The sequence below is a fragment of the Bubalus kerabau genome, chromosome 3, assembly GCF_029407905.1.
Source record: "Bubalus kerabau isolate K-KA32 ecotype Philippines breed swamp buffalo chromosome 3, PCC_UOA_SB_1v2, whole genome shotgun sequence".
Lineage (NCBI taxonomy): Eukaryota > Metazoa > Chordata > Mammalia > Artiodactyla > Bovidae > Bubalus > Bubalus kerabau.
The window spans coordinates 81210935-81236659 of NC_073626.1; the positions used below are offsets into that span (position 1 = coordinate 81210935).

At 39.8% G+C, this 25725-nt stretch overlaps 1 protein-coding gene across 1 annotated transcript in view; it reads right to left on the bottom strand.

The window, feature by feature from the left end:
• The window catches only part of CERS6 (ceramide synthase 6), a 344488-nt gene that overhangs the window by 218951 nt on the left and 99812 nt on the right, over positions 1-25725 (bottom strand). Inside the window, exons 2-3 of the mRNA XM_055572345.1 lie at positions 21248-21353; positions 9232-9362 (exon numbers count right to left, since the gene is read on the bottom strand). Coding sequence (XP_055428320.1) covers positions 9232-9362; positions 21248-21353 — 237 coding nt within the window. The remainder of the gene's footprint in view (positions 1-9231; positions 9363-21247; positions 21354-25725) is intronic.

Genomic DNA, 25725 nt, shown 5'->3' on the forward strand with positions numbered 1-25725 from the left:
GCACTGGGCTTCCCTGGTGGCTCAGACAGTAAAGAATCTGCCTGAAAAGCAGGAAACCTGGATTCAGTCCCTGGGTCTGGAAGATCCCCTGGAGAAGGGAATGGCTACTCACTCCAGTATTCTTGCCTGGGGAAGTCCATGGACAGAGGAGCCTGGCGGGCTAGTCCATGGGGTTGCAAAGAGTCAGACGTGACTGAGCAACTAAACACACACACACACTTACACTGATTACAGAACTGTTCTAATGCTTCTATTAAATGGCAACTCTTTGGGCAATGGTGACTATGCCTGTAGCTATAACATCATATTATTTTTTTCCTAAAACTCTGACAGAACTGCTAATAGTATTGTAATCCTCAAGCAGGATTTAGCGAACTATGGCTTGCTGGCCACATCCAGTCTGCCATCTGTTTTCCTAGAGCCCATGAGTTAAGAATAGTTTTTAAATTTTTAAATGATTGAAAAAAAATTAAGAATAATGCTCCACGGGGGCTTCCCTGGTGGTCCAGTGGTTGAGAATCTGCCTTGCAATGCAGGAGATACTGGTTCAATCCCTGGTCTGGGAGGAGCCCACATGCCGCGAGGCAACTAACCCCATAAGCCAAAACTACTGAGCCCACATGCCCTAGAGCCTGTGCTCCACAAGAGAAGCCACCGCCAGGAGAAGCTTGGGCACTGCAGCTAAAGAGTAGTCTCCACTTGCTGCAACTAGAAAATAGCCCTCGCACAGCAAGAAAGACCCAATGCAGCCAAAAATAAAATAAATTTAAAAAAAGAATAATGCTTCATGACACATGAGAATGAAAAGTTCACATTTCAGTACCCATAATTAAAGTTTTATTGGAACCCAGCCATGAACATGTGCTTGGTCTCTGACTGTTTTTGTTGAGACAATAGCTGAGTAGTATTGTGATAAGGTTCACATGGCTAAAAGTATTTCCTTTCCATTTACAGGAAAAATTTGCTGCTCCCTGCTCCAACTGACCTGAATACAAGCCACGGATTTAAAACCATTTAAAATAGTCAAGAATAGTCATGAACATCAAGACATTCACTGATTCAACCAAATTTGAACAATAACTAGATGTGTAACTACATACTTTAAAAGTTGTTCATCAATCCAAGGACTGTTGTATATTAACGGGAAACAATCACCATCACAACAGTAAGAAAACAACTCCACAATGTACTTTTCAAGAACTAAGAGGTTGGCCTTCAATTTTTTTAAGGAATAATTTTTTCAAGGACTAATTTTTTCCAGACTTAGGATCAGCATCAATGTTTTGTCAGTCATAAATCCCAGTACCAAAAAAAAAAATAAATAAAGATGACATTCCTTTAAAAGGTAATACTTTCTTATTCTTTACTTTAAAAATTACATCAATCTTCAGGAAACTTTGGTGGTTACTTTGTAAATGAGGCTCATGTCATGATCTGATGGAGAAAGAAAATAACCTAAGTTAAATTTTCTCGTTGGCAAAATTTCACCCATCATGAGACTGTAAAATACATGGAAGATTCTAGAACAGTTTACAATAATTCAGTTGTTGTCTTTTTTTTTTTTTTTCTCTGCAAACAGGTGGCTGGGTTATGAAAACTTGTTGAATATATTCACCACATAATTTCCTCAGGCCAAAGATTGATCTGAAATAAAGGCATATACATCTCAATTCATTGTATCCTTAGAGCTCTATTTCCTCTCCCCAACCCCATCAATGATTAGGCTCCACATTCTTCCATAGGTCACAAGATAGCATCAATAATCTGTCCAAGTAAAAGAGCTAGCAAATAAAAATAGTGATTGAGTTGGTGGCATGTGGGCAACTGGTTAGGCCACTCCTACCTCACTGTTGAGTTATCCTTACTTCAAGGGAATCACAAATTAAGATCACAGTGGGACTCTTTTGCAGAAATAAAGTCACAATTCCAAAAGGTTTTTGGTTTTTTCGGGGGGCACACCAGACTTTCATTTCCCAGCACTCCTTTGAGAAAGCTGCAGCCAAGGAAGAGGAAGTGATGCTCCCTTGGGGGATGAGCAGCTCATCCTGGTAAGCAGGAGCTGCCTGGGCCAGTTCGTGGGACCCTTTCTGCCAGTCCTTTACCTGGCTGCCAGAAGGTTCCCTATTTTGGTCAGTGTGCTGCCACTGAACAGAAGCATCCACATATGGCAGCACTCGGGGGAGTTTTAATCAGCACCAACGCTAAAATGGAATTCCTAAAGAAAAGACTGCACTCAAAATGTCAGCAAATTTGAAAAAACTCAGCAGTGGCCACAGGACTGGAAAAGGTCAGTTTTCATTCCAGTCCCAAAGAAGGGCAATGCCAAAGAATGTTCAAACTACCAGACAATTGCACTGATTTCACATGCTAGTAAGGTTATGCTCAAAATCCTTCAAGCTAGGTTACAGCAGTACGTGAACTGAGAACTTCCAGATGAACAGGCTGGATTTAGAAAAGGCAGAAGAATTAGAGATCAAATTATCAACATTCACTAGATCAGAGAGAAAGCAAGGAAATTCCAGAAAAACATCTGTTTCTGCTTCATTGATTATGCTAAAGCCTTTGACTGTGCAGATCACAACAAATTGGAAAATTCTTAAAGAGATGGAAGTACCAGACCACCTTACCTGTCTCATGAGAAACCTCTATGTGGGTCAAGAAGCAATAGTTAGAACCAGACATGGAATAACTGACAGCTTCGAAACTGTATTTTTGTCACTCTCCATATTTAGCTTATATGCAGACTGCATCATGTGAAATCAGGCCTGGATGAATCACAAGCTGGGATCAAGATTGCCAGAAGAAATATCAACAACTTCAATTGTTCAGTGATAGCACTCTAATGGCAGAAAGTGAAGTGGAACTAAAGAGCCTTTTGATGAGGGTGAGAGAGGAGAGTGAAAAAGTTGGCTTAAAACTCAACATTCAAAAAATGAAGATCATGGTATCCAGTCCCATCACTCTGTGGCAAATAGAAGGGGAAAAATGGAAGCAGTGGCAAATTTTGTTTTCTTGGGCTCCAAAATCACTGTGGATGGTGACTACAGCCATGAAATTAATAGACGCTTGTTCCTTAGAAGGAAAGTGATAACAAACCTAGACAGCATATTGAAAAGCAGAGACATCATTTTGCTGACAAAAATCTGTTTAATCAAAACTATGGTTTTTCCGGTAGTCATGTACAGATGTGAAAGCTGGATCATAAAGAAGGCTGGGGACTGAAGGATTGATGCTTTCAAATTGTGGTGCTAGAGAAGACTCTTGAGAGTCCCTTGGACAACAAGGAGATCAAACCAGTCAATCCTAAAAGAAATCTATCCTAAATATTTGTTGGAAGGAGTGTTGCGGAAGCCGAAGCTCCAATACTTTGGCCACCTGATGCAAAGAGCCAACTCACAGGAAAGATTGAAGGCAGAAGGAGAAGGGCATGACAGAGGATGAGATGGCTAGATAGCATCACCAACTCAAAGGACATAAATTTGAGCAAACTCCAGGAGATAGTGGAGGACAGAGAAACCTGGCGTGCTGCAGTCCATGGGGTGGCAAAGAGTAGGACACGACTTAGTGACTGAACAGCAACAACAAAGAAAAGACAATCTCAGGCCCTCATCTTACAAGAGTCCATATGGAGCAAACTGCAACCCAATTCAATTTAGGAGAAACTTGTTGGTTCTAAGAGCTTTTAGCCGGAGGACCCATGGTTTGAGGCTATGGAAACTTTGCCTTCCTCCTCTAACAACTGCATCAAGATAATATAAAAATAAATAATATTTTCAATAAAAATGAAACTTTCAGAATAAGTGTCATCTCCTTTTTATAAACTGTTCACTCACTCTTGAAAATCTCTATTTCAGTTGCCAATAAGGATTTAAAAGCTTCTGGAAGAAATATTCATCAAAACTAACACAGCTGCTGATGACTGACATCAAGCATGAAGAAAAAAAAAAAATCACATCAATGTTTCAACACATTACTTGCAGAACAACTTCTATTCAGTCCATCTGTATTAAATGGGTGTGCCAAAAATTGGACAGGCCAACAGATGGCTACCAGCATTGTTTGGCATGCATATCAGTGCTGTTCTACACTGCTAAAAGACGAAGCAAGCTCCCTTGAAGGAATTCTATAGTTTCTAAAATAATAACTTACATAACAGAAAAACTATAGCTTCTTTACATTTGACCTAGATCCACAAGCCCCAAATCTGTGCTGTCTTGCAAATTTGAATTTTAGTACTTTTGAAAAGCAGTCATCTCTTTTCAGAGATGAGTGCTTCTTAACCAGGGATGTGTTATGATAAGTATCCAGGGTATTCCTTCCAAGATAGGCCCTCACCATACTGAATAAGACATCTTGAGGTGGGGCCTAGGCGTGTGTATTCTGAAAAGCACACCAGGTGCCTGCGAAGTGCATCCCTGATTAAGAACAAGCTTTCCAGATCGTCTTTTATATTGATGAGCAAATAACTACGACATACACATCTGCACACAGAGACCAATATAATTTTGCTTAATTCCTCAAGGTGTTGTCTAAATGTTCTCCTTTGCCACCTCAATCTTTCCTCTGAACTCCTGTCTTTGAAGTTGTCTCACTGTTCAGTAATTTTCCCAGACAAATTTTAAGCCAAATGGTGTCTATATTAGGCACTCTCCATTTGGGGAGGCAGGATGCCAACTTAGATCAGCAAACCCTTCCAAAATAATGCCTTGATAACATACAGTCACTTAAAAAATACTTATTCAGCAGACTCTATATGTTGTAATAAAGGCTGAGAAGAATGTAAGAAAAACAAGATACAATTCTTGTGTCCTCAAGGAGCACATGTGATACAATTAGGGTGAAAATATACAGACAAGCTAAGAAAAGCTAAATATTCACATAAACAAAGCATGTTGTTCAGTTCAGTTCAGTCACTCAGTCGTGTCCGACTCTTTGCGACCCCATGAACCGCAGCACGCCAGGCCTCCCTGTCCATCACCAATTCCCGGAGTCCACCCAAACCCATGTCCATCGAGTCAGTGATGCCATCCAACAATCTCATCCTCTGTCATCCCCTTCTCCTCCTGCCTTCAATCTTTCCCAGCATCAGGATCTTTTCAAATGAGTCAGCTCTTTGCATCAGGTGGCCAAATCATTGGAATTTCAGCTTCAACATCAGTCCTTCCAATGAACACCCAGGGCTGATCTCCTTTAGGATGGACTGGTTGGATCTCCTTGAAGTCCAAGGGACTCTCAAGAGTCTTCTCCAACACCACAGTTCAAAAGCATCAATTCTTCGGCACTCAAATTCTTTACAGTCCAACTCTCACATCCATACATGACCATGGAAAAACCATAGCCTTGACTAGATGGACCTTTCTTGGCAAAGTAATGTCTCTGCTTTTTAATATGCCATCTAGGTTGGTCATAACTTTCCTTCCAAAGCATGTTGATTCAGTATTAAATGACTAGTACTTACAATAAAAACTCTGAAAATTCAGAAGAACTAGCGCTTACTCCAGATCCAACTGTCATGGCAGATTACTGAGAAGGCCTGCGGTTTGAAGAATGGGTCAGGGATAAAAGGGTGTGGCAGAGGAATGCAGGTGTTCCATGCCAAGAACATATCACAAACCAAGGCAGGAATGACTAAGGAATGGATGGTGAAAACACAGTCCTCTAGACGGAAAGGGGTCATTTGGGTGGCTAATACCAAACAAATAAAAGCCAGGTTCTAGTTTTCAGATTAAAGAACCTAAGATATTGTTGTTGTTTAGTCGCTCAGCCATGTCTGCCTCTTTGCAACCTCATGGACTACAGCATGCCAGGCTTCCCTGTCCTTCACTATCTCCTGGAGCTTACTCAAACTCATGTCCATTGAATCAGTGATATCATCCAACCATCTCATCTTCTGTTGTCCCCTTCTCCTGCTTTCAATCTTTCCCAGTATTAGAGTCTTTTCTAATGAGTCAGCTCTTCACATCAGGCAGCCAAAATATTGGAGCTTTGGCTTCAGCATCAGTTTTTCCAATGAATATTCAGGGTTGATTTCCTTTAGGATTGACTAGTTTGATCTCCTTGCTGTCCAAGGGACTCGCAAGAAAGTTCTCTAGCACCACAATTCAAAAGCATCAATTCTTCAGCACTCAGCCTTCTTTATGGTCCAACTCTCACATCCATACATGACTATAAAAACCATAGCTTTGACTATACAGACCTTTGTTGGCAAAGTAATGTCTCTGCTTTTGAATAAACTGTCTAGGTTTGTCATAGCTTTTCTTCCAAGGAGCAAGCATCTTTTAGTTTCATGGCTACAGTCACCATCTGCAGTGATTTTGGAGCCCAAGAAAATAAAGTCTGTCACTGTTTTCATTGTTTCTCCATCTATTTGCCATGAAGTGATGGGACTGGATGCCATGATCTTATTTTTTTGAATGTTGAGTTTTATGCCAGCTTTTTCACTCTCCTCTTTCACCTTCATCAAGAGGCTCTTGATTTATCTATAAGATTTATATTATAGAAAAATCATTAAGTTGTAAACCAACAGATCATGGAGATAGTAGTATTTTAGGAAACTGTATTTTTTTTTTTGTAGCAAACAAAATATCTGTAAGTATGAGATAAATAAGAGACCTAGGAGAGGAATTAGGATCAGCACCGTAACAGCTGGCTTTACAAAGAACTAATGGAACTAATGGGAGTGGCTAATTGGGTTGAGTTTCCAGCTGTAACAGAGTGGCGGCATACAAACAATTGGAGAAAGAGGGAAGTCAGACATGAAAGCAAATCAGAGTTTCCAGTGGGAGACAGCAGAATGATGCTGCAGAAGAAACCTCTGCACTGGACATATACCTTTAGAAGATGCTGATGAAGGGAGGGAAGGTAGAAGATAGAATGAGAAAAATAAAGGTCAAATCTGGAGAAGTAGCCCATTAAAGACCCAGTGAAAATGCAGAACAAATGGTGTGAACAAAGGCCCTCAGAAAGGCAAGAGTAAAATCCTGGTGGCAACTCAGAAGTCAAGAAAGAAGAGAGTTTCAAAGCAAAGATCAACAAAGGAGAGGTCAAGGCCACGGGTACAGACTGTTCTAGTCCCAGGAACCCTGATTTACGCCCTAAACCATAGCTGATCTTTCTCCTTTCATCTTTACTGCCTGTCCATACCAACCATATAGAACACATACACGTTTATTTCTTAGTGTCTATAATGGATCCACACATACTCAGATACTCTGTCCCATCTCCTTGACACTATCATATGAAGCTTCTTGAGGGAGGAGATATTAATCAATACCGTATGCACCACCCATTTGTACTGTGCTTTCACATTACCAAGTCTCTGAAAGTGAAAGTGAAGTCGCTCAGTCGTGTCCGACTCTTTGTGACCCCATGGACTGTAGCCTATCAGGCTCCTCCGTCCACGGGATTTTCCAGGCAAGAGTGCTGGAGTGGATTGCCAGTAATCATTTAAAACCAGTTTTAACTGATTATAACTATGACCATCCAGGTAATTGTGGTATGCAGATAAAAACCAGCTGAATTCAGGAAGAAGACACTGGCACACTGCTTAGCCTTGCTATTCAAAATGTGGTCAATGGACCAGTGGAATCACCTGGGAACTTGTTAAATATTCAATTTTGGCTGCTATCCCAGACCAAGCAACTGAATCAGATGCATTTTAACATGATCCAGGTGATTGATACCTATGCACACTGCCACAGAAAGTGGTGATGACTCTGTAGAATGGAAAGGGATTGCACTGAGTTACCAAAGAAGTTGAAGGAAAGGAAAAGGCACATGAATTTCACCCCATGGGCATGTGCCTAGGCCCTGCATGTGTGGGTGCTCAGTCGCCTCTGACTCTTTGCAACCCCATGGAATTTTCCAGACAAGAATACTGGAGTGGGTTGCCATTTCCTACTCCAGGGGATAATCCTGATCCAGGGATGGAACCTGTATCTCTTGCATCTCCTGCATTGGCAGGCAATTCTTTACCACTAGCACCACCTCAGAAGCCCTCTTCACCTCTACTCAGACCTGCAGCTCAGCAATGGAGCCCAGGCCCCTTGTGCATGTGGCAGAACCAGACCAGGAAGCTATTCCAGCTTTTGATCAGGAGCCCAGATCCATAAATCCTTCTTCCATAAACTGCCACTAGTTCAATTATAGGAAGGGCTTTGCATATTCTATCTGCTAGGTTGTTTGTCCAGGTTTTATAAATATTCTGACCTTCTGAAGACCCTGTTTATGTTTCCCACATTTATCCAGCCTGAGGATTTATGATATTATTCTGCCTCTCATTCATTTATCCCATAAAATTACGTTTCCCTCTAAGCTTCAGATTGCAATTGTTAACATACTTTTTCAACATAATTGAAAGCTAAACTTGAAAATGCAATTTCGACCCCAAAAGGAAAGAGCTATACTGACAGCATTATTGTTTAAGGGACCAAGTGTCAGGAAAAAGCTCCCAAAGAAAAGCACCGTTAGACAAAGGCACAGTCTCATCTCAAAGGATGAAGACCACACACAGCACCCAGTCTCAAGGTAGAATCTTGCCTTTGTTGCACATGTGCTTGATGCTTCAATATTTCTTTCTCTAACTTTTCTACCAATGTGGGTTTTGAGTGTTACTAGTTCAAAATAACATCATGCTCCAAGAGTTCTCTGCAGGTCTTTCACTATTTTTAACAGCTTTATTGACTTCTAATTTACACATCAAAAAGTTCACGTTGCAGAAATGGAAGGGACTTTCATCCCACCCCCCATTTCAAGCAATGCTTCAGTAAACTCACCAAAGAATATAATATAGCCATTTCTTAAAACTCCAGGAAGACAGGACATCATCATGACCCTCTGATAATATATCCTAGTATCTCAGCTTTTATCAGTGGAAAGTACATCGTGACAATAAAAGTCCCCTCTATTAAAATGCAAAATATAAAAGTAATGGCTTTTTGTGCTGCATTTCAAAGGTAGTTGACTGAAAATACCACTGTAGGCCTTGTAATCTGCCTGCTGTGTTGAAAGTCCATTAGGAAGCAAACTTCATTTATTGCATCAGATGTAGAAACCACAAATTCTGACAAACTACTATCCCCCAGTTTTTCAGGGACTACTTTTTCCCACTAGAAGGCATGCTTTTGGCGGGGGGGTCCTGCTGGAGCCCGCACCAAGCCATTATTTTTCACCTCAAGGATGGAATGAATAAGTTAAACAAGTTTTCTTTCAAAAAGATAAACAGCAACTCACATGCTCTCGCAGAACCTCTTCAGCGTGCTTGGTTTCTCCTGGTTGCGTCTTTGTCGGAACCAGCGTTGAATGCTGCGAACATCCCAGTCCAGCTGCTTGGAGAGGCCCTCCAATCTCTTTTCATCAGGATGCTATGAAACAAGGTACCAGGAAAACATTTTCATCTTCACTATAAACAGATCTGCCCTGGTCTATACTGGAGATAATTGTTTTCCCGGTATTTTCTACCCACTACTTAGATTGCTATATTGAACACTGAGGACCAAGGCCTTCCATCAGCAGCATGAACAAAAACAACCACTTAGGACAAGAAAAGCTACTCATTATGAAACAACACTGAACATATAAATCTCACTCTAATGCTTGTGCTTCTTAACAGCAACAAAGACTCAACGAAATGGCCAACTGGCTAAGCCAGCTCCACCAAGCTACCAGGAAAGGAGTTAAGTAAAGGTGAGTTGGCCAAAAGACCTCATTCAAATATTTCACTTTCTCAGGAGAAAATACTGTGCCCAATTATCGAATATCAAAACGATGTAGGACAGACAAAAAGCCTGGAGTAATCCCCAAATATGCCATTTTAGCCTAAGGAATTCCACTTAAAAGACATGTTTTCTCTTTCTTCCTCTTCAATTTCCCCTCTCTTCACTTGTTTATACATTCGTCTTGACTATTCATTTCTTGGTCTTCCTTTTGACTAGAACTCCATCAGATTTTTTACAATGACTATGCATTACCTGAAAATGCAAACTTGGTGAAGTAGAAAGAGACCCTATTTATGCTTGTCATATAAGAGCATCATCGACTCAGCAGACTTGAGTTTGAGCAAATTCTGGGAGGGCTTCCCTGGTAGCTCAGCTGGTAAAGAATCTGCCTGCAACGTATGAGACCCCAGTTCAATCCCTGGATAGGGAAGATCCCCTGGAGCAGGGCATGGCAACCCACTCCAGTTTTCTTGCTGGGGAATCCCCACGGACAGAGCAGCCTGGTGGGCTATCGTCCATGGGATCGCAGAGTCGGACACGACTGAGTGACTGAACAACAATAGTAATGATATTACTTGTTTCTCATTCTCATTTCTAGAAAATTAGGAGATGACAGACATAGGTTCAGTTCTTGTTCTGATGAACTTTCTGAGCCTCAGATTCCTCACCTGTTCAAAGGAAGATTACTTATCCACCTAAACAGTGCTGAGGACCAAATGCAAAAATGTATGTAAATCTCAGTACATATTAGTTCTGTACCTCCTCTCTTCTGTGTCTTAGAGAGCATCCTGCCAACAATTACATGAGGGTGACCTGTCATACACGGAGAAGGCAATGGCAACCCACTCCAGTACTCTTGTCTGGAAAATTCCATGGATGGAGGAGCCTGGTAGGCTGCAGTCCATGGCGTCGCTAAGAGTCGGACACGACTGAGCAACTTCACTTTCATTTTTCACTTTCATGCATTGGAGAAGGAAATGGCAACCCACTCCAGTGTTCTTGCCTGGAGAATCCCAGGGACGGGGGAGCCTGGTGGGCTGCCGTCTATGGGGTTGCACCGAGTTGGACATGGCTGAAGTGACTTAGCAGCAGCAGCAGACCTGTCATACAACAAAACTAAACTGAGTTAGTTCTACTCCTTTATTTATTCTACCTTTGCTTTATAATTAAGGAGATGTTAATAATCAGAAGACAGAACGATAAATGGGGTAGGGGAAGACAGGCCAACAGCTTTCAAGTCCTAAGGGTAGAATGTACATGTGACACCTTTTTAAAGCCTCTCAAGAAATTCAAGGTGTCAGACACACAGGAAACATAGCAAATGGCCTTTGTCTTATGACTGAGGTTATAAAATGTGCTGAGCTTGGGTCTCTGAAAGTTATTTGTTAACTTTCAGTGAGGCATGTACTTTGTGGTATTTTTCTTAGAAGAATACCTGGCTATACTCTCCTCTGTCTCTCAATTTAAAAATATGATAGAGAGAAAATGCACAGCCTACTATAAGAATACCCTGGCTCTACTATATTCTTAAAGGAATTCATTTTTAATTTTCATTTATTTTCTAAGTCTATTGAATTGGTAAAACATTCATATGGTTCACAAAATAATTATCCCAAATTTCACCTTCCAATTTGTACCTGTTCTCTCAGTTCCTACTCTCCCCTTCTTACTAGGTAATGGGGTATTCAATTTCTTCCCAAAGTTATCTTGTCGAATATAAGCAAAGTTGAATATGCCTTCTTATATCCACCCCCTCACACCTTCACACAAAGTTGTTGTATTATTTTGGACTTTGGGTTTTTCACGTTACAATATATCTTGGAATATTTCCATATCACAGTATTAGGAACACCCTCCTTTTGTAGAACTATATGGACATGTCACAATTTATTTATCCGCTCCACTACTAATGCCCACTCAGGTAGCTTCCACACTTCCACTACTATAAACAATGCTGCAATAAATAACATTGTCATGGGTTATTTTATACACATATCAGTTCAGTTCAGTCGCTCAGTTGTGTCCGACTCTGCAACCCCATGGACTGCAGTATACCAGGCCTCCTTATCCATCACCAACTCCCCAGTCTTATTCGAACTCATGTCCAAGGAGTCAGTGATGCCATCCAACCATCTCATCCCCTGTTGTCCTCTTCTCCTCCCGCCTTCAATCTTTCCCAGCATCAGGGTCTTTTCAAATGAGTCCGTTCTTTGCATCAGGTAGCCAAAGTATTGCAGTTTCAGCTTCAGCATCAGTCCTTCCAATGAATATTCAGGACTAATTTCCTTTAGGATGGACTGGTTGGATCTCCTTGCAGTTCAAGGGACTCTCAAGAGTCTTCTCCAACACCACAGTTCAAAAGCATGATTCTTCAGTGCTTAGCTTTCTTAATAGTCCAACTCTCACATCCATACATAACTACTGGAAAAACCATAGCTTTGACACATATACACATATATAGAGAGATAAATTCCTGGACACGAATGTTAGCTGACTGGTTTTAAAAAATTAAACAGGTAATTCTGGATTAATTTTCAATACGATAGTTTTGCTAACTCAATTTCTATGTTTATCTTTATTAATTTCTTCCTTCTGTTTGACTTTATTTATTTTGTTGTTCTTTTTCCAATGTTTAAGCAAGTGGTTTTATATATATGTATATATATATGAATATGAGTTTTTATATGAGTACTACTTTAGCATAGTACATAAGTAGTACTTTCATCACTGTTTCCTAAATATTCTGAAATTTTATTTTTACACAAAAGTTAATTAAGAAAGCAAGAGCTTTGCTGATTTCTAGTATTAGTAAACTGTGCCTATTTTATAAATTTGTCACCATTTTAATATAATTAAAGGTTAATTTTTTAAAATATTTAACATGTTCTTGAAAAGATAGTATAGTCTCTATATTCAGAATACAGGGTTCTAAATGTACCCCTTTAATCATCCTCATTATGCTTTTTAGAATTAGTTGCTATATTCTGTTTTTTATTTTATATGTTCTGTTTCATATTTTGACCTGTCATGACCCAGACATAAATTAAAATTTTTTACTATTAAATAAGTTTTTCTTTTGTTCTTTTCTATAAGTATATGGATACACTCATATTAAATGCATGTATATTCATAACCATTTAAATTTCATTGTGAATTGTATCCTTTAGCAATAAAAACCCAATATTTCATTTCATTTCAACCTTTTGGTCCAGAACTCTTTCTTTAAATAAAAACAGATACCCTACTTTCTTTATTATTTATATTTGTCTATAAACCTTTACTCATCCTTTTATTTTCAATGTCTATAATTACTTTATCTAAAGGTAACTTTCATAAGCTATGTGGCCTAAATCTGAATTATTTTTCTTAGATGAGGTAAACCCACTTATATTCATTGATGTAAGTTTGTACTTTGTTGTTATGGTTAGTCACTAAGACTTGTCAGACTCTTTTGTGACCCCATGGACTGTAACCCACCAGGCTCCTCTGTCCATGGGGATTCTCCAGGCAAAAATACTGGAGTGGGTTGCCGTTTCCTTCTCCAGGGGATCTTCCCATCCCAGGAATCAAACTCATGTCTCCTGCATTGGTAAGTGGATTCTTTACCACTGAGCCACTAGGGAAGCACTTATTTATACTTCACATTAATTGTGTTTTCTGCTATCATAATTTAATTTTTTAATTTCATCAAATCAAATATGGCTGATGTCCCTTTCTTTGTGTGGGTAATAATCCACATAACCATAGGACTTTTCTTCTGTTTCCAGTCAATAAAAATTCCAAATGAACAATATTTAAAACTAGCATATTTCCTCTTCCTTCTTCACCTAATGCTGCTGCTGCTGCTGTGTCGCTTCAGTCGTGTCCGACTCTGTGCGACCCCATAGACGGCAGCCCACCAGGCTTCTCCGTCCATGGGATTCTCCAGGCAAGAACACTGGAGTGGGTTGCCATTTCCTTCTCCAATGCATGAAAGTGGAAAGTGAAAGTGAAGTCGGTCAGTCGTGTCTGACTCTTAGCAACCCCATGGACAGCAGCCTACCAGGCTCCTCCATCCATGGGATTTTCCAGGCAAGAGTACTGGAGTGGGGTGCCATTGCCTTCTCCCTCTCACCTAATATTAGTCAGTAATTTTCTCTCTCAGAGTTTACTCATGTACTATCAAATACGCTCATTCTTCTATTACTCAATTTGGCTGCTTAAACTGATAAGCTTTGACTCCCAGCTATTAGAGATTATGCAATTAATGAACTTGCTCTACCTCCCACCTTCCTTCCCTTTTTCAGCTCAGTTACTGTAAGATGTATCATTTCTACATTGTGAGAGCATATAATGTTTACATTCTGTTCTGTCATCCTAATCCTCACATTTCTATCTCAGTTCTACAGTTTAAATGTATTCAAAACTCATCAATATTCCCAACAATCTCTTGGTCAGCTGAAATTAATACTTACACGTGTTAGTCACTCAGTCCTGTCTGACTCTTTGAGACCCCATAGACTGTAGCTCGCCAGGCTCCTCTGTCCGTGGAATTCTCCAGGCAAGAATACTGGAGTGGGTTGCCATTCCCTTCTCCAAATACTCACAAAGTTTCTTCAAAAAAGGACTCATGGGAACAATTCCTCTCAATTTTTGCAAATTCAATATGTTTGTCTTTAGCCTTTACACTATAAAAACTATTTACCTAAATATAAAAATTCTTACTTCATATTTTCCTTGAAAATACTGGAAAATGTTGTCCTATACAATACTGCTACAGAGATGACTAAAGTCATTATGGATATTTTTCCCTAGATAAATGATGTAATTTTTTTTGCTCTTTTGCTTGTAATGCTTTGCTGTCCAAGAATTATTTCTTTTATATTTCAAGTCTAATATTTTAATAAGTCCTGGTGTAAACCTTCTTGGGTCTATTTTTACTGCATTTTATTAACATATTATAAATCTCCACTTATTTTACAAAAATTTTCTTAACACATTTATTCTACTTTGTTTTTCCTCAGACTTCCCTGGTAGCTCAGATGGTAAATAATCTACTTGCAGTGCAGGAGACCCAGGCTTGATCCCTGGGTCAGGAAGATCCCCTGAAGAAGGGATGGCTACCCACTCTAGTATTCTTGCCTGGAAAATTCCATGGACAAAAGAGCCTGGCAGGCTACAGCCCATGGGGTCACAAAAAGTAGACTGCTTTCCCTTAAGAGACTCCAATTATACAGATGCTATATCCGCTTGCTCTATATATCTAATTATTTTTATCTCTTTTTCATTTCATTTATTTCAGCTTTATTATTTCTATCTGACATGTTCCCCACTGAGATTTCTGCAACATTTAGTGTTTCCTGTGTTCTTTCCAAATTTGTCTTCATTTCTGTGATAGTTTTAGTACTTTTCCCCTAAACTAACCAGCTCATACTGCATCTCTTCTTGTTGATCAACTATTTTTTTTCTTTAGGTTTTCTATTTCACTTTTTATGGTCTTTCTGAACAGAGCTATTGCTTTTTTAAAATTAAGTCTATGGTAAAATATCTGATTGCAATTTTTAGTTGCCCTGTGGCCTCCTTTTTGCAGTGACAATTTTTGTTAGTAATTGATGTTACATATTCTTTTTCTTGTCTTTGATTCCATGTGTTTCTTCTTTATTACCCATCATTGACTCAGTTGGATTTTCTTGACCTGGTGCTGATAGTATAGGGAGCAGGGAGGGTACTTCTGTAATTTAGAAAAGTGAAACTGAAAGTTACTCAGGCGTGTCTGACTCATTGTGACCCCAAGAACTGTATCCTGCCAGGCTCCTCTGTCCATGGAATTCTCCAGGCAAGAATACTAGAGTGGGTAGCTGTTCCCTTCTTCAGGGGATCCTCCCAATCCAGGGATCAAACCCAGGTCTCCTGCACTGCAGGTGGATTCTTAACCATCTGAGCCCCCAGGGAAGCCCAAGATTACTGGAGTGGGTAGCCTATCCCTTGCCTCCAAAGAACACTGCCTCCTGAAAATGTGCCATCCACCTATAGTTTTCTGTGTACTTCTTCCACTTCTTTGAATTAAACTGAGTCTAGAAGGGCATCTACTAGCCTTGTTGCTATACCTAGTGTTGCAAACAGTGGATAGATTTTTGATCTTACCTTTAGGAGCTGTCATTTTTGCTGGCTTTCCTGAAATCTATTCCCACAGGGTCCTCTATCCACACTTCATGCTTTTTACATCCTCCTTCTTGGCTTCTGCCCAACCCCAACTGTTTTTATTTAGCCTTTCTATATATATTTTGAAATCTGGAGATATATATCTCTTAGTCTGCCAAAAAATAAATATTGTAAGATTTTCCTTCCTTTTTTGTATATTTTTTATTGTCATGTTTTATAATTGCTCCATAGTTCTTTTCCTTTTTTTAAGACTCTCAAGGAAAAAAATTAATAATTCTGACTTACATAAATATTTTTATACCAGAAATACCCAGGTTAATTTCCATAAACACAAACATACAAGGATGGAAAAGAAAAAGAGAAATAGGCATAAAAGGAGAATCAGGAAAAACTAATCAGAAACCTGCATATAATTTTTAAAATACAGTGTAAACAGACCAAAAGCAGATTATAATATGATAATCTCATAATTCTCTAGTTCATAAAACCTAGTTCTAGAGCTGACAAATATATTTTACCCTTAATGGTTCAATAATTGTTTGATGAGAACATGAGGCTGTTAACGATCACAGATATATGCCAAAAGCTAGAAAGATATATAAATAAATAGATTAAATGATTGATTAATTTATATCTATCTCATTCAGATAACTCTGGATATAATCAGTTAAGAAACATGAACTCAAAATATTCACTAAAGAAAAATAATCATGCCATTCATTTGAATGAGTCTAACAATTTACAATCGGTGATATTTGAGCCCTATCACAAATCTACTGAATCAGAATCTCTAGAAATAAGATGCAGCAATCTACATTTAATACCTCAGGTGCTCTTAATGTAAATTAAAGGAGAGACCTCCTGGCCCAAATAAAAGCTCCCTCACTTACTAACTGACTTATAGCCCTAAGCCATAATGCTAATGTTATGCATGTTGCATAATGTCTGCAACAGCAGAGCCAATGCTCCAAAACACAATTCAGTTCAGTTCAGTCACTCAGTCGTGTCCGACTCTTTGCCACCCCATGAATCGTAGCACGCCAGGCCTCCCTGTCCATCACCAACTCCCGGATTTCACCCAGATTCACGTCCATTGAGTCAGTGATGCCATCCAGCCATCTCATCCTCTGTCGTCCCCTTCTCCTCCTGCCCCCAATCCCTCCCAGCATCAGTCTTTTCCAATGAGTCCACTCTTCGCATGAGGTGGCCAAAGTACTGCAGTTTCAGCTTTAGCATCATTCCTTCCAAAGAAATCCCAGGGCTGATCTTCAGAATGGACTGGTTGGCTCTCCTTGCAGTCCAAGGGACTCTCGAGAATCTTTTCCAACACCACAGTTCAAAAGCATCAATTCTTCGGTGCTCAGCTTTCTTCACAGTCCAACTCTCACATCCGTACATGACCACTGGGAAAACCATAGCCTTTACTAGACGGAATGCAAAAGTAGGAAGTCAAGAAACACCTGGAGTAACAGGCAAATTTGGCCTTGGATTATGGAATGAAGCAGGGCAAAGACTAATAGAGTTTTGCCAAGAAAATGCACTGCAAACACCCTCTTCCAACAACACAAGAGAAGACTCTACACACAGACATCACCAGACGGTCAACACCGAAATCAGATTGATTATATTCTTTGCACCCAAAGATGGAGAAGCTCTCTACAGTCAGCAAAAACAAGACCAGGAGCTGACTGTGGCTCAGACCATGAACTCCTTATTGCCAAATTAAGACTTAAATTGAAGAATGTAGGGAAAACCACTAGACCAATCAGGTATGACCTAAATCAAATCCCTTATGATTATACAGTGGAAGTGAGAAATAGATTTAAGGGACTAGATCTGATAGATAGAGTGCCTGATGAACTATGGACAGAGGTTCGTGACATTGTACAGGAGACAGGGATCAAGACCACATCCATGGAAAAAAAATGCAAAAAAGCAAAATGGCTGTCTGAGGAGGCCTTACAAATAGCTGTGAAAAGAAGAGAAGCGAAAAGCAAAGGAGAAAAGGAAAGATATAAACATGTGAATGTAGAGTTCCAAAGAATAGCAAGGAGAGATAAGAAAGCCTTCTTCAGCGATCAATGCAAAGAAATAGAGGAAAACAACAGAATGGGAAAGACTAGAGATCACTTCAAGAAAATTAGAGATACCGAGGGACCATTTCATACAGAACTCAAGTCTGCTCAAAAATCAATACTTTTAATTATTTTACAACAGAGGTAGGTTCTCTGAGATATTTATAAAATTTTAGATTTACAGAGGGGAAAAAAAAGGAGTGAAAAAGACATACAGATGTTACCTCAACAGGAAAGACAGCCAAAGACTATGAAGCAGTTCACATTTATCAGCTAATTTCATAGATGATAACTGCTCAGTCAGGGCATGTGACTAGTGAACTCACACTGGAATCCAGACTCAGAAGGGCTCACACTTGGGGTTTAAAATTCTATGGTTGCCATCTTGAAATTCTTGATAATTGTGTTAAGGGGATGGTGTTTTGTATAGGAGTCCACTGGGACAGGGAAGCCTGTGTCAGGGGTTCAGAGTCTTGGCTCTCACACAGTCCCGTCACTGTCCCCGGATGAGGCTGGGTACTTTACTTCCCTGTCCTCTAACTCCCCAGGGCTTCCAGGCTTCATCTTCCCACTCCTGCTGACTGACTACTGCTGCCCTAGGTGCAAACATGGAAAGGGATGGGATTAGGTGTTCACACCCACGGTGTCTCAGCCACCTGCGCCCTGGGCTAGCAGCATCCCAAGGTACTTAGTGGGTGACTCAGTGGGGATTAGCCTCTTGCTCACTCCAATCCTCCAATCCAGGTACCTAGTATGTCTTGGAGCAGAGAATGCAGTACACTGGCAGGTCTCCTGTCCACTATGGGTTGGGACAGTGGGCCTATGGAAAGGGAAGAGGCCTGTATCAACTTCTCCCAGGAGCTGGAAAGAGACAGAACTCAGCAGCTAGTGGGCTGTGTGTGCACTAAATCACACAGGGTGGGGTTCCTGGGTATCTGTCAGGGTTTTCACTTGCTTCATGAGTATGCCTAAGAGGCATGGCATTAAATACCAAATAAAAAATCTTGACAGGTCAAGAGAGAGAGAAACTACACAAGAAAGGAAAAGGCTTTCTTTTTTATGCCTTTAATGGCACCTTTTTGTGCTTTTTGAACAAAGGGCCCTACATTTTTAGTTCTGCACTAGCCTCCAAAAATTATGTAGCCAAGTCCTGCATGCAATAGATTTTAAGGGTTCTAAGGGGATATCCCTTCACACTTGAAAGATGATAAACATGCCCTTCTTCAAAGATGAACTGGAACCATGGTCAAGGCCAGGATGCTGGACAATCATTGTTCAAACCCTCCAAATCCTGCTGCTTGTATTCTGGTCAGCAGATCTGTTTCTTTCTCATATCACAGATAACACTGGCGAACTACAAAGAATTCAGGGAAAAACAGTTCCAGCCTTGGCTGCATTTAATTCAAAACCTGAGGCTTCTGCTTTAATCATGTAGAAATTTCCAAAAGAATCACCTTGGAAACCAAGAGAATATGATCATTAAAATTAGCTAGAAGCAAATATCCTCCAGAGCAGTCAACCTGGCTGCAAAATCCTTTCATTACCTTTATAGAGAAAAATCCCCTAGTAACCATAATAAACATAAGGCAAGGGAAATAAAACATCTTCCGCAGGATTCCTAAAGGGAGGCATAACATTTGGGTAGAAAATTCATTTTTATGCATTTAGAGTAGTTCACAAGATAAATACAAGTATGTTGTAATCACATGTGAAACAAAGAACCTATAACTCCCTATGTGCTTAGTCACTCAGTCGTGCCCAACTCTTTGTGACCCCATGGACTGTAGCCTGCCAGGCTCCTCTGTGTATTGGAATTTTTAGTCAAGAATACTAGAGAGGGCTGCCATTTTCTCTTCCAGGAAATCTTCTTGACCCAGGGATCAAACTTGCATCTCCTGTATCTCCTGCGTTGGCAAGCCAAGTCTTTACGTGAGCCACCTGGGAAGCCCTTATAACTCCCTACACATCTGCTATTTTAGAGGGAGAAAATGTGTTTGCTGCAACAAACTGATAAATAAAAATGCAATTTCCTTCCTAATATTTTCTTCCTTTAAACACTCTGTCACATGAGTCCCTTCAGGTTAGAAAGTGGCAGTCTAAAATCATCCCACAAAACAAAAATTCCATTTATTCTACTCTTATTCCTAAAATTCCACTTATTCTACTCTCCTTCTTAGCAGAGATATAAAAAACATTGTGTGTGTTCTTTTACTTTCCTGAGAAGAATACCATTTTTAAAAGAATAGAGGGGAAAACCCTAGAGAATCCTGGCATAAATGTAGACCATAAAATAAACAAATATGTTTGAAAATTTGAATTAATCATTTTACAACAAGAAAGAACCAATAAAAATGGTTAGCAATACAAATACCAAAAAAGGAATAAAATTTGCTTAACATGGTCAAATCACATCTTAGAAGCCTGAGAAATTGTCCCAGAAAAAAATGAAAGCAGGAAAACAAACCATTTAATACGCAAATGCACAATATTTCTCATACACTGTTATGCTTCTCCTTTCTTTTCCATGAAAGAGTGAGAGAGAGATTTCAGTAAGAATAAGCTATTTGGATTCTGTGACTTGCATTTTCATGGCCTTAGCTTGAGGGTTTCTGACTTCCGTCTTCTTCCTCCTCTTTTTGTTCAGAAGGAGAGACCAGCTGGCAGTCGGTGACAATCTTTCCTCTACATCCTCCCTCTCTCCCCTGCTCGCCTCTTTCCAGCCTGGTTTGGACTTTAACTCTCAGCAGAGCGATCACCTCCTCCCCCATTTTCTTTACAGTGAATCTGTACTTTGTAACTCTCTGGACCCTCGCTCTTCATGGCTTTATATTACTGCTCTTCTTTCCCTCCATCACTCCCATTTTTGTTCACATCAGCCTGTGTATCATAACTGCTAGAACATATGGACAACTCCATAAGCAAATGGGCACTTTTCCTCACAGCTACAGTAATCATATTCCTCAGCTCTCCCCAGTCGCCTCCACAAAGTCCCACCCCACCGTTACACATACATACTGCGTCACATCAGGTGAGACTGAGGCATAGAATTCGTGCCCTCACTGTCTAATCTAGACTGTGCTCCACAGCCAAGCGTCTCACACACTCTTGGGAGTAAACCCGCAGGTCTCAAACATGCCCACGTGTGTTTGGCTTCTCCCTTTCTCAGTTTAGTCCCACTGCCTGTGTGCTTTCCATGCTTTCAAGCATGAGGCTAGTCAAATGTTCGTTCTCAAATGCAACAGAGAGGGAAGTAAATGATTTCAGACTAAGAATAGTGGTTGTAACAATTTATATCCCAGAAAAGGACAATCATACCTTTGTAATTGCAGTGAAGACCTTTTCCAGGATGGCATTTGGCTGGGCAATCTGTGGTCCATTGGCCTGAATGTTGAGGGCTATGGCACATGGTTTGGCTACAAATCTAAAAAAAAAAAAAAAGACACATACACATTATTCTCTCTATAGCTGTTCTTAATGTTACCATTAAGGTAACCATTACTCAATTGTCCCAATAAAGTGTTGATAAGATTTTATGGGTAGACATTGTCAACACTCATATATCAGGACCTATATAAAGCAGATTTAACTTTTTTTCTCCTTTAATTCCCCAGCAGTGACAGTAAAAAAAGAAATCTTTTTAAAACATTTAAACCTCCTGATATGTAAGTTATAATGAGACTGACTGGATAGAAAGACTACAAATGAGAAATATACCAGTATAAGATACATAAACCAAACAAACTATGATTTTGAAATGATGTATATTCTTCTTACAAGTCACGTTATATTTCTACTAAGAAAGTGTTAACTAACAGAGTATGCTTTTGATCAACCCCAGTCCAAAACCTGGCCCATGTTGTCTCTGTAATCAAAGTGTGCTATGTTCAGTCCCACGTTTTTATGACTTCTTAAAATTCCTTGCTTTACGATTATTTGCTTCTTTCTCATAAGGAGTCATGAAAGGTGTCAAACAACATGACGTCCCAGCCAAGCTGAAAATTCTGAAATTATTACACACATCAGCAGCACCATTTTTATCGTAAGAAAATGGCTATGTCAAGAAGAACAGGACGTCTCAGATACACTTCTGGCTGTGTTTAAAGTGTGAATGAGCCACGGGAGGCATGCAGACAGAGGACATGGGGCCTCAAAGGTCTGATGATGTCTCTAAAACCTTTTTTATAAGAAAAGCATTTGAGTTGTTTTAAACTAAACATTCGAGAAATAAGGTGCAATGCACCTTTTCAATAGTGACATTTAACATTTTCTATAAATGCAAATAATACAATATTTTATGAAAGTACGACCCAAATTCATTTAATGTTGGCCAAAAGCAACTGATAAATATACACAACAGACCGTGAGTAAATCTTAGATGAAGTTTCTTTAATAATAGTGAATGGTGGGGGGTAATTCCCTGGTGGTCCAGTGATTAAAACTCTGAGCTCCCAAAGTGGGGAGCACAGGTTCAATCCCTGGTCAGGGAACTAAGACCCAGCACGCCACACAGTGTGGCAAAAAAAAAAAAAAAAAAGCGGATGAGTTAAAGAACAGTAAACAAGGGAGGAATTTTTTTTTCTTTAAAGAGGGATTAATGAAGTTTACATACATGGTACCTCATAATATCCCACTGGGTCCTTTTTCAAGTAAAAGGGGAAAAAATGTATTCAAACAAAAAAATGGAATACTGTACATGCAAGCCTAAACCAGTAAAGATAAACACAGGAAATGCAATTTAATTCCTGTTTCATTGGGCTCTCTGGAACAAAGTTAGGAAGAATAACCACCTTTGCTAGAATGAAAAACACGTTACCTATGCCCTCACCTTTGTAAAAGAAGTGTAGTGTTTTTTTTTAAATAACTCTGGGTCTTCACTAAAAACAGTAATCGTGGTGCTACGAATGTAGCTAGAGGAAAGAAAGAAACATGGATGGGCAGTGACCACTTGTTTCCTTAAAGTTTCCTGCTTTGTGGTTAGTGCCTCTTCATCGTAAGGCATAATGAGAGGTGTGGAAAGACATGAGATCAGCAAGAGTTTTTCATTTTTTTAAAAAGGTAAAATAGCAAAACTAGGTATACAAGCCAAAATCAACACTTCTAATGGTTTCCTTCTACTCTTCCCTGTGGGATTTCTCCCCAGCCCTCTCTTGTCTTTGTAATTCCTACAAATTCTTAAACACTGTGTTCAAATTTCCTTTTGGAATTTGGCATCAGCATCCTTGATCGAGAGTATGATCTGTTTTCTTCTTCTAAAGAGTGAAGAGTCTAAATGCAGAGGCTGATCACTTTATCCGTGAATGCGACAATGCCAGGAACACACAGGAGGGGGCAAGAAATCTGATCCACTGGCTATGTTCTGCAAATGTGCTTTTAATGTTGCCCTCATTGGGGTGAGTGCTGCTGACAAGTTAATAGACCTTCTCTGTGTACCCCACAACAGTGTGCAGGCAGACAGCAGGAGAGTCAAGAAATTCACTCAATAGAATCTCTTCAGAAGCAACTTCCTCACCTTTACTGTCACTTCCCAGTAACATACAAAAACATTCAAAAAGTTTCTTTTAGTATTTTATACAATACCATGTTTTACACCTTTCTCTTCTGCTTTTTAAACCTCAAATCACTTTTTTTTAGAAACACTTCTCTACATTTCCAGAACTAATAAGCATCTTGAAGAAGGCATATCACTTGATCATTAAACTTCTGAAATTTTGATAATCAAAATTATCAAATAAATATGATTCTCTATAAAACTTTTATTTTTTTTTAATTTAATTTTATTTTTTAAACTTTACATAATTGTATTAGTTTTGCCAAATATCAAAATGAATCCGCCACAGGTATACTTTTAAAACAATGTCTAAAGGATAGGTGGGAATTATCTGCTACTATCTGGCGACAGAGACCTAGCTTCAGAAATTGATCTCTCTGTGCCCAATGTCCTCATATGTAAGAAATAATATTTACATAGATAAATTGCGTGATTATACAAACACATGTATATGTTAGAACATAATATCACTTGGCCTCTTTGTCTAAAAGCTTTGATGGGAGCCATGTGTATGGTTTCACACCATACCATTTACACACCATGACTCTGGACCCAGCAACCCACACAGCTTCAGCTAGGCTGTGCCAAGCCATGTGCATCCAACAAGGTTTGAATGTACCAAGCAAGAAAAGGGGAGACCAGAAACAAGACAGGCAACTAAAAAAGACAAGGGTCAGCAGGTAAAATAACCACTTGCCTCAGTTTACCCTCAGAGCTTGGTTGTCCCAGCATCATTACTAATGGTACCCCCTTACTGACAAGAGCATTCCTGCTTGATATTCTGACACAATAATTTTATAACTGTGTGAGCAATAAATTGTAGTGACCCTCATCATCAAGCCTCAGGCTTGATGGACACGGGTCCACACTGGGTCCAGACCAGCACTGCCTTAAGGTTCTGAGCCCATCCCTGACTCTTGAGAGTCCCTTGGGCAGCAAGCAGATCAAACCAGTCAATACTGAAGGAAATCAGTCCTGAATATTGATTGGAAGGACTGATGCTGAAGCTGAAGCTCCAATACTTTGGCCACCTGATGAGAAGAACTGACTCATTTGAAAAGACCCTGATGCTGGGAAAGATTGAAGGCCGGAGGAGAAGGGGATAACAGAAGATGAGGTGGTTGGATGGCATCACCAACTCAATGGACATGAGTTTGACCAAGATCCAGGAGATGGTAATGGACAGGGAGGCCTGGCGTGCTGCAGTCCATGGGGTCGCAAAGAGTCAGACACATCTGAATGACTGAACTGAACTGATACCTGGTATTCTTTCCAAGTCCAAACCTTCCCAGATCCCCTGTTAATCTCCATGGCCCTGCAGGATGCTATGTCCACACCTGTCACAGGAGAGTTGGGGTGTGTGTGTGAGTGTGTGTGTGTGTGTGTGTGTGTGCATGTGTTGCTCTTTGCTGTGTGTGTGGTCTCTTTCATAGAGGTTGCAATGAACCTTTCACCAAAGTGAAAGCACCCATCTCTACTGATCCTAGCACACACATATACTCTCCCTCAACCAGAGGAGGCAGGAATATCACCACCCCCACTCTGCAGAAAGAGAGACGCAAGTATCCTCTGCCTCTAGGGGAAGGGAAGCAGAAAATGTCATATTTCTTTCCTAGGAAGGCGAATGTTATCATCAGCTCCCCATCTTTGTTTATTGGCCAGGCTAAGTCCCAAATTCCAAGGATTTGTAGGATAGGATGTGAGAAGTGACAGTCAAATTTAATAGAATTTAACTCAATTTAAAGGTTGAAGATCTTATGGTTTAAATGGCTTCTGATGGGTATGTACAATAAATCAAACCACTTGAATCCCTTGAAAGAAGTTACTGTGTCAAGAAATATTTTTACAGAACACCAGGCACACTGTGGGCACTCAATGAATATTTGATGGTGAGTGAATGAATGAATGATCGAATCAGCTAAAATATAATTGCACATGACCTTTCTTTTTCATAAGAGCTGTGCATTTTAATTCCCTTAAATACCTACATCTACAAAGGGTCCTTATTTGGGACTCAGAGGGTAGAAGACTGATGGCTCAAATTCGAGAAGCTGTTTCTATAATTTCCATTGTCCCTCTAATGTCAAAGTGGCCCTACAGAGCTCTTGTGTAGGTTCTACCAATCTCTCACTAGGCATTCTCTTTTCAACTTACCTAGCACACAGAGCCAAACATTAAATTTCCAAGATTTAAAAACTTTCACAAGATAGGCAGAAAACATTAATTTCAAATTCCAAATGAGAGA